This window comes from Panicum virgatum, chromosome 7K (assembly GCF_016808335.1).
Source record: "Panicum virgatum strain AP13 chromosome 7K, P.virgatum_v5, whole genome shotgun sequence".
Taxonomy (NCBI): domain Eukaryota; kingdom Viridiplantae; phylum Streptophyta; class Magnoliopsida; order Poales; family Poaceae; genus Panicum; species Panicum virgatum.
In genome coordinates, this window is record NC_053142.1 from 30,402,142 (window position 1) to 30,411,322 (window position 9,181).

The 9,181-nt window shown below is 53.2% G+C and overlaps 1 protein-coding gene across 1 annotated transcript; it reads right to left on the bottom strand.

Moving 5' to 3' along the window:
* Positions 1-3,634: 3,634 nt before the first annotated feature.
* On the bottom strand, positions 3,635-5,110 carry LOC120640862 (protein doublesex-like). Its single transcript, XM_039916783.1, has 2 exons — positions 4,969-5,110; positions 3,635-4,512 (listed from the first exon to the last, which is right to left on the bottom strand). The coding sequence occupies exon 2, from the start codon at positions 4,482-4,484 to the stop codon at positions 4,158-4,160; it is 327 nt and encodes a 108-aa protein (XP_039772717.1). The 5' UTR covers positions 4,485-4,512; positions 4,969-5,110; the 3' UTR covers positions 3,635-4,157.
* Between the last annotated feature and the right edge of the window lie 4,071 nt (positions 5,111-9,181).

Genomic DNA, 9,181 nt, shown 5'->3' on the forward strand with positions numbered 1-9,181 from the left:
AATTAAGAGACTCTTTTGTTGGAAAGGCCTCAAACAAGATGTGGCAGCGTTTATTTCTCAGTGCCACATCTGCCAACAAGCAAAGCATTTGCATACTCATCCCCAGGGGCTTCTCCAACCATTACCCATTCCAGCAGGTGCATGGCAGGATATCTCACTAGACTTCATAGAAGGCCTGCCCAAGTCCAATGGTTATGATGTCATTCTGGTGGTTGTCGACCGTTTCACTAAGTACTCACATTTTGTTCCACTGAAACATCCCTACTCGGCAATCTCAGTAGCCCGGTTACTCTTTGACACTGTGGTTAAACTTCATGGTCTTCCTCACTCCATGGTTTCGGATCGTGACAAAGTGTTCACCAGTCATGTATGGAAGGAATTGTTCAAGCTGTTGGGGGTCCAGTTACAACTCAGTACGGCCTATCATCCTCAAACGGATGGCCAAACCGAGCGGGTTAATCAGTGTCTTGAGATGTATTTGCGCTGTGCAGTTGGTGACTCTCCAAGCAAATGGCACTCCTGGCTACCGCAAGCTGAGTTTTGGTATAACTCCTCACACCATTCTTCTCTTGGTTGTTCTCCATTCAAGGCACTCTATGGTCATGACCCATTCGTGGGTGTTCCAGTGGATACCCCATCTGATGCTCCTCCGTTGGTTGCGGATTTTCTTGCTGATCATAAATTACATTCGGTCCTCCTTAAAGAGCATCTGGAGAAAGCACAGAAGCGCATGAAGCTCATGGCTGATCGCTTGCGCACTGATGTTTCCTTTCAAGTAGGTGACAAGGTTCTTCTCAAGTTACAACCATATGCTCAATCATCCGTGGTGAATCGTCCATTTCCTAAGCTGGCCATGAAGTACTACGGCCCGTTCACGGTTCTGCAGAAGATCGGTCAGGCAGCTTACACCCTTGATCTACCTCCTACTAGCTTAATTCATCCTACTTTTCATGTTTCACAGCTGAAGGCCTATACTCCTGACCATACTCCGGTGTTCTCCGATCTTCCACCGTTGGTCAGTCTCGACGGCTCGGACGTCCTGCCGGAAACCGTCCTCGATCATCGCCTGGTCAAGAAAGGAGGTCGCGCGGTACCTCAAGTGCTCATCAAGTGGACGAAACTTCCAGCTACGTCAGCTACCTGGGAAGACTACTATGTGCTGCGCCAACGTTTTTCAGAAGCACTCGCTTGGGGACACGCTCGCTCTCCAGGGGGGGCAGATGTCGCGACCAAGGGTCACGTGGACGGCTGAAAGGCGCCTTCAAGGAAGCGTAATAGGGTATAGAGAGTTGTGTGTGGGGCCATGTGGCCAGTGAGTGAGTCATGGGGGGATTAAACCCCGGTGGGAGAAAACTGTAAGGACATGAATGATTTTATCACTGAGAAATAGAGACTCGAGGTCAGGTCCGCCGCCTGGTCCTCCTACCCAAGTTCGCTTGTGCTGTTACTCACGTCGACGGCGATCGCCGGCGGCCACGGGGACGTTACAAAAAGTTGCAAAACACGGGTATAAACTGGTCTGTTCTGACAGCCTGAAGCCCTCGTACGAAGTGGTGCTACTGAAACTATCTGTACCCATTGTTAAGGCAGCTGAACACGAACTTTCTTCAGCCCTACCTTTGCTAAATCTGAACCCAAATCAGTCCGAAGTTGAAGCATCACTGACACTAAGCTAATGCCTAATTGCATCGGCACATGCTTCTGTTAGCAGCCACCGAGACGGAGGGTCGCAAAGGACCAGCACCCAACCAACAACATATCATCCAGCTGACACAAACAAATGAACAGTGCATACCATGACGGCACGGTAGGGACCTGTATGCTGCTTAAAGCAAGAACAGGGCTAATAACAATGCCTTGATTAGCTACGGGTCTTTTTTTTGAAATAAAAGACAACAGCACTGCCGCATCATATAAGAAGTATTGTACATAATGCATCGAAGCGAACATCACCACCACACAAACAACGCACACAACAGAACACTTCACCACTACAAACTGGAAGAGGAGCCAAAAGAAGTCACCTGCGAACTGCGCCGTCGTCACCAACGCTGTGCCACGCCAAATGTCGCGGCCCGCGGCAAGCCAAAGCGACATCTCGAACTCCTCCACCATGGGACCATCCCCCTCAAGCCGCACACACACGATTGTCGATCCCCCTGTCCCAGTGGAGCATCAGAAGAACACTCTCATCGCAGCGCCGATGAAAACCACTGATCCTAGCCACTCTGCGTGGGACCTCGCCTCTCCCACCGCCTCGCACTTCTCTGCCAAAGACTTAGATATCTGAAACCGCTATGAGAGCGACACCTCTGTCCAGCCACCGAAGTCACCACCACACCATGCGCGCCAACTCAATCCTCCAGCACCCATGGGCCCTCTGCACCTCCCTGCCAGCACGGACCAGGCGCGCCTCCTCTGCCGTTGCGCACAAGCAACACCTCCAGCCAACCACCACCACTGCCTAGCCAAGACGGGTCCCCAGATGCGTCGCCTCCAATGTTGGTACGACGCCAAAGGCGTCGCCGTCGCACGTCCAAAAATGCACAGGGTTTTCACCCTAAAGAGTCCCGTGCAGTAGGAACATGGTGCCTCACAATGGTGCCCCCAACACGGAGAACGATGCCACAAGGATGCCGCCACCATCGCCACCAACAGAGCGTCAGTGAAGGCTTTCGCCCGACTCCGCACCATGTCCGCCGCATATTCTTTGTCAAACCTGTAGTCTGCTCCTTCTCGCCACCGCAACGCCTCCACCGAAAGGAGCCCGGCACATCCCAAAACACCACCTCGGCGCCACAGTAAGCACCAGCCAGCCCCCCAGCCCCACCACCAAGGTGGCGCCGGACCAGCATCACCGTCGAGGAGGAGAAAGGGAGCACCAGCCACCCGTCGCCCGCGCGCAGAAAATGCCTCTGGCCCCGCCCGCTGGCAGAGCCAGCGACACCCGGCCGCAGTCACCGACGACGCCTCCATGGCAGCCGCAGTCACCCCCCGCGCCATCACCCACCGGCCGCCGCCGCCCAGTGCCACCCCCACCCACACACACAACTGCGCGCCCCTGTCGCGCAGCCACCAGACCCGGCCGGGGCAACACCGGATTTGGAAACCCCAACCGCCGCCGCGGTGAAGACGGCCGCCACCGCCGCCGCGAGCAGGTCGTGGGAGACGCCGCCGCCGCGACGACCGGCCCCGCCCAGGCCGCGGCCGGAGCCGGAGCCTCTTGACATGCCAACCGCCGCCTCTCTCCTGCCAACTAACTTCTGTAGAGCTGGTGCAGATCAACATGATCGTACAAATCTACAGCGATCGGCGCCACATCGCTATTGGCACATGCTTGTTACCATCAGAGTGATGCAGTGCAACGTGCAGGTTCAACCATGCAAGTGTAACATTTATTTATTTTTTTAAAAAAAAAACTAGACAAAGGCACTGCGGTCGGGAAGGTGTCAAACCGCTACACATGGGGCGCGGGATGGATCCGTGCAGGCTTCGTCAGAGTGGTGGGCAGAAGTATCACATGAGCACTAAAGAATCACGGGATAGCCAATCCAATCCATGCTCAAACAGAGATTGACTAACATAGCAGAATTTTAGGTGAAATGAACTGAACCAGCGCAGAATCCTTATGCCATTTGGGCGCTAAACTAATGTGATTGATACCTTCCACCATCCAAAAAAAAATCAAGGGTATCAGTTCACTAATTCTGTTTCCTAATCATACTTGTCCTTGATAGGCCCATTTGTCGCAACAGTAGTCATCGATGTGCGCTTCCAAGATCTCCCAGACTGACTGTTAAAAGAATAACCAGCAGACCCACCAAGATCACACAGTTGTTGCAAGCAGCATGGATGTTACTGAAATCGTAATTACACACGAGAACGCCATCACACATACGAGCGGGGGGGGGGGGGGGGGGGGGGGATGCCAGTCGAGGGAGATGGAATCCATCCCGGCAAGAAGACGAGGCGAAAATCAGAAAAGGAAATGGGAACCTTTGCCAATGGCATCAAGACGAAGGGAGGAACAAATAAAGCTCCCTTTCATGCGTCACAGAACAGAGAGGCAACGTTCTTTCCCCTTTGTTCTCTTCCCTCTTCTTGCTGCCGGGCGGGCGGTTCTTGGTGCCGGACTCCAGGGAGACGGGTGGGCGCCGTCACTGCGCCGCGACGGTGCGGGAGGACGACGGCGGCGCGGCGGAGGTGGTAGCGGCGGCGGCCGGGGAGGGAGGGGACGCCGGGTGGCCATGGGAGCTGGCGCGGTGGAGGCGGCACTTGAACGACCCCGCGTGCGTGGCCGGCGCGCAGACGCACTTGGGCGCGGCGCCGTGGCCGTGGGTGTGGCCGTGGGCGGAGGACGCGGACGACCAGCTCCTCCGCATGTGCTTCGGCGACGCCGCGGCCGCGCCGGTGGGCGTGGTGCTGTGGTGGTGGCCGTGGAACCTGCCCTCCTCCGCCGCCGTGTCCACGTAGTTGGACGCCATGAGCCCCGCCCGCCTCGCTTTCCTGCCCCTGCATCGCCGGCAATCATTAGGACGGACGGCGGATCAAATCAAACGCAAGGGCTCTCTTCAAAATCAACTGAATTTCTTTAAAAAAAATCGACTGCACGCAAGATTTTTCATGGATGGGTAAATAAAACTCGTTTAAGCGGTTAAAAGCCACACAATTCATCTTATCAAAGATCAACCTTTGATCTGATCTGATCTGCCTACACCAAATTACTACCAAGAACCCAACGAGCCCGGCTGGTGGTGATCCGTTCCAGGTTCGCTCAGCACCAAACGAACTTCTTTTCATCGAACTCCACAAGTAGCGTGTGCTTAAATTTAAAAAAATCATAAAAAAGCATGGGATCCTCAGGATCCAGAACAGGTTTGCGCTTCTCCTCTTTTTTTTTTGAGGGGTTTGTGCTTCTCCTAGTTGGGAGTAGAAGAATCGGAGGAGGAAGGCTTCCTAGGAGCTTACCGGAGCAGAGAAACCGGACGCCGATAGGCAGGAACTGAAGCGGGAGGGAGTCGGCGAGGTGCCGAGAGCGGCAATCTGCAGCGGCCCAGCGGGCACCCCTCGATTTTATACAGGCTGTGTTTAGTTCTCTCTAGTCTCTAGCTTCTCCAAATTTTCCAAACTTTCCATCACATCGAAACATTAAATATAGCAAATAACTCATATATATAGTATTAAATATAAGTAAATAAAAAAACTAATTGCATACTCCCTCCTTCCCCGTTTATAAGGCATGGTGGAACATGACACGGTCTTCTAAACAACACTTTGACCATTTATTTATCATATATTATATCACTTTTGATTATAAACTTATAATCATTGTAAAATATATTTGATTATGAATCCAATCATATGAAATTTGCATTATAAAAATAAAAATTTAATAGTCAAATTATTGGTCAAAGATGACAAGGTTTGAATCTTGATATACGTGTATGCCTTATAAACAGGGAAGGAGGGAGTAGTTTTGATGTATATTGCGAGACGAATTTTTTAAACCTAGTTAGTTCATAATAAGACAATATTTACCACATACAAACAAAAAATATTATAATACTTTTCACACACTTTTCGCATACTTTTTGCAACTAATAACAGCCACTAAGGCCTCGCCTGCCCGCGGCCAGGAATGGCACGCTGCCCCGCACCGCAGCCCCACCCATCCATACCAGGGGCCCCACCCACCATCTCGGCAGGTTGGTACCGCTGGTTTTGAAACTAATCCCGCAAGCAAAGTTAAGGCGCCAACGGATTAGCTAGCCCTGTGTCACTCACTGTGTGCCGTGGGACGTGACGCCCGTGCCCTCGTCCTGGCACGGCACGGCCCCGGCGGGCCACGGCGAAGCGGTCAATCCGGTGGGTGTTTTCTTTGGTGTGGCAGCGGGTTCTTTGAGGTGGCGGACTGGCGGGAAACGATGGGCTGGCTGGCTCTGGCTGGCTGGCAGGGAAGGCTTTGGCTTGGCGGATTGCGCAGCTGGCTCGCCGCCTGGCCCGGCGGCGGCGGCCGATCGCGTCGGTTGCGAGCGGACGCGTCGCGCCGGCCTCGGGGCTGGAGGAGGCGGCGGGAACGGGACAAGATCCTCACGCGATCGCGTTCTAGAACGAGTGGATCTGCCTCTATCCTGATCGATTTTTCTTTTTGAAAAAAATGGATCTGCCTTGTTTCCCGACGCGTGGGCAGCGGAGGCGGAGAGCGCCCACGGTTGCGGCGTGGCGCCGGGGCCGCGGGTCCAGCCCAGCATGCAGGCTCGAGGACGCCCGCGGACTCCTCGCCTCGGCAGCCGCACGGCGCGCGCACCGCGGCACCGGAACGTGGCGCGCGGCGGAACGCGATGGATCCCGAAGACCGCGAGGCGATCCGCGCGGGAGCGGGACAGCGAAGCCTGTGGACGCGCGCGCGCCGCGGAAGGAATTCTTCCTTCTCCTCTCTACCCTCCGGCGGCACGGCACGGCGCGGTGCGGCGTCTGGCCCTGGCAAGTTTCAGAGATCGCGCGGCGTGGAGGTGTCGCGGTGCCGTGGAGGCTTTCGGTTCGGCTCGTCGTCGTCTCCCTCCGCGCCGCGCCGCGCCAACGTAGATGAGTGTGGAGGATCAAACAGACGGACAAGGCACGGGCTGACGGGCAAGAACAGTGGTCGCACCTCATCAAAGCACCAGCACCCCTCCACCACACACACACACACACGCAAACAACTGTCAGGTCCGTCGACGTGTCCCGGTACTGGTACATTAAATTTTTGTGCACCGGGCTTTTTCTGAAAAAGGAAAGGGGCAGACCATTCGACCACAGAGACCAGCAGGGCGACAGCAGGGGTCAGGAAATGGCCGGCTTTCCGACCACTGAGAGCAGCATCGTCCATTATTCCTTTTAGGCAACGCTCCCTTTTCGTCCAAACTCCAATTCTCCAAAGGCAAAGGTGGTATCCACACCACGACCGAACTCTATCTCCCCCGCACCGGCCGGCCTGCATTATTGGCCCCGGTCTCATCGTCGTCCTCTCGCCCTCACCCAATTCATGTCGACATGCCGCACCGCAACGACCGGTTTGCCCACTTGCTTGCGAGAGCAGACTCCATGCGCATCCCTGTCGCCATTTCGTTCGTCTTCTCGACAGCCGATCAGGTTACACAGGAAAACCGATCCTCTTTTCAATAATAAGAAATCAGGAGGCTAGCGGCATCGTTCGTCAGCTTCGCAAAAGTCTCGGGGGCAGGCACTAGAGTAGTGCGCCGGTGGAACCGTGGAAGGAATTTGGAGGGCGATGGAGATCGATGTGAACATCTGAGGGAATAATCTGACCACCACCACGTTATCATGATCAGGACTTTTTCCTTGGGAAAGGCGTCGATCTTGGCTTGGCAGGGGACGAACGAAAGCAACGGGCCGCGACCATGGATCCGATCGACCAAAGCATCTTGGCAGGGAACATCTTGCGCGTGTAATTTTTTTGAAATAAAATCTTTTCATATTTGAAGTATTAAATATATACTAATTATAAAATTAATTACAGAACTCGTCTGTGCACTACGAGACAGATCTAATGAGACTAGTTAATCCATCATTAGCATATAGTTACTGTAGCAATTTAGTATCTAATCATGGTCTAATTAGGCTCACTAGATTCGCCTCGTAATTTACAAGCAAACTATGCGATTAGTTTTTATTTCATCTAATTTTAATACTCCATGCATATAAAATTCTTATTTGATAGAATAATTTTGAAATTTAGAATTTTGCAACTAAACAAGGCCTCCAGTGCTGTCATGCGCAAGGCATCAGCATGCAATTCAAGTACAAGTACTAGTAGCAAGAGCTTTGGAGTATGTCTACGTGGGGACACTAGAGCAGAGCTAGCGCAGTGTATCGGCAACAACATCGTGAAAGTTGAAAATGAAAGGGAACACTGGCAATTATTCAATTTTTTTTCGTAGGAGTGAAGTCTTTGCATTGGTTATCGAAGCTGCCGTGGGGTTTGGGACTTTGGGTTATTGGTGAGCCTTGTCTCCCTTGGAGCCTGCAGCAGGTGCACGCATCTGCATAAGAAAGCCCTAAAATAAACGAAGTCAACCAGAACTGGATGATACTTCACGAAGTTGCTCACATAATCCAATTATCCAAGCCGGAGATTTTCAAGGGTAGGGTTGGTGTTAGATATGTAGGCAATTTTCGGTATATTTTAATTCTAAATATTAATATCAATTTCATAATATAGATGAGTGATAATGTGTGTACAAAATATGTGCATGTGTTCATATTATTCTCACTAATAACCATGAACAAAGAATTAAACCAGAGTAGGTTTAGTAAGTACCCCAAGGCGGGACCAGTGCCGGAGGCACCGGTTGCGCCGTTACCAGCTGGAATAGACATGTTATTCGACTGGTCTTGCTCGAAGTAGCCGAACTATGTCGATGCAGGAAGATGTTCGCAGTGCAGTCCCACGAACGGTTATGCCGGGAAGCAGACGAAGTAGTCGTTCGCACGAGCGGTTACGCCGGGAAGTAGACGAAGGAGTCGTTCAGGGAGCGAGCAGTCGCGTCAAGACGCTTCCCAAAAACCTAATTGCCCGCGTCCCGTGCAGGACCTTCAGCGAGCAGAGGTTCCGGAGGCCCTGCTCTCGCTAGACCTGTGCGCGCAGTGCTAGCGGTGGGGAAGGCAGAAAGCAGCTGAGGGAGAAGGGAGAGGTCTCCTGAAGAGGAGTACCTGGATGAGTGACGATGAGAGGAGAGGGTGCTGGTTTATATAGGCACGATATGCCTCAGGTTCAACGAATCTGGACATCATGAATGGCTTTAATGAGCGGCAGTTAATGTGCCTCAAGTTCAACGAACCTGGACGTCGTAAAGAGCCTTCAATGTCCGGTCATTAGTGACGACATTAACCCTCTGTTTTAATACTCTTTACTGCAAAACATCCTTCTCATCTCAGCACATCACGTCGCACCGCACCGCACCGGCACCTGCACGTCACGTCCGGCCGCGCACGCGCACCGCCCGTCCGGCCGGCCGCGCCTCGCCTCGCCTCGCCTCGCCTCGGCCACGGCGCGGCGCGGCGAGCGAGCGCACGCGCGTGTGGTTCACCGTCCTCCTCGTACCGGCTTCACAAGTGGTGTACACGAAGTCCACCTTTTAAGTCGGTTGAGATCCTCCTCAATTCCCGGTACGGAATTAAG

Excerpts from the sequence above, each read along its gene's own strand:
- LOC120640862 (XM_039916783.1), bottom strand. The coding sequence starts at position 4,484 with ATGGCGTCCAACTACGTGGACACGGCGGCGGAGGAGGGCAGGTTCCAC.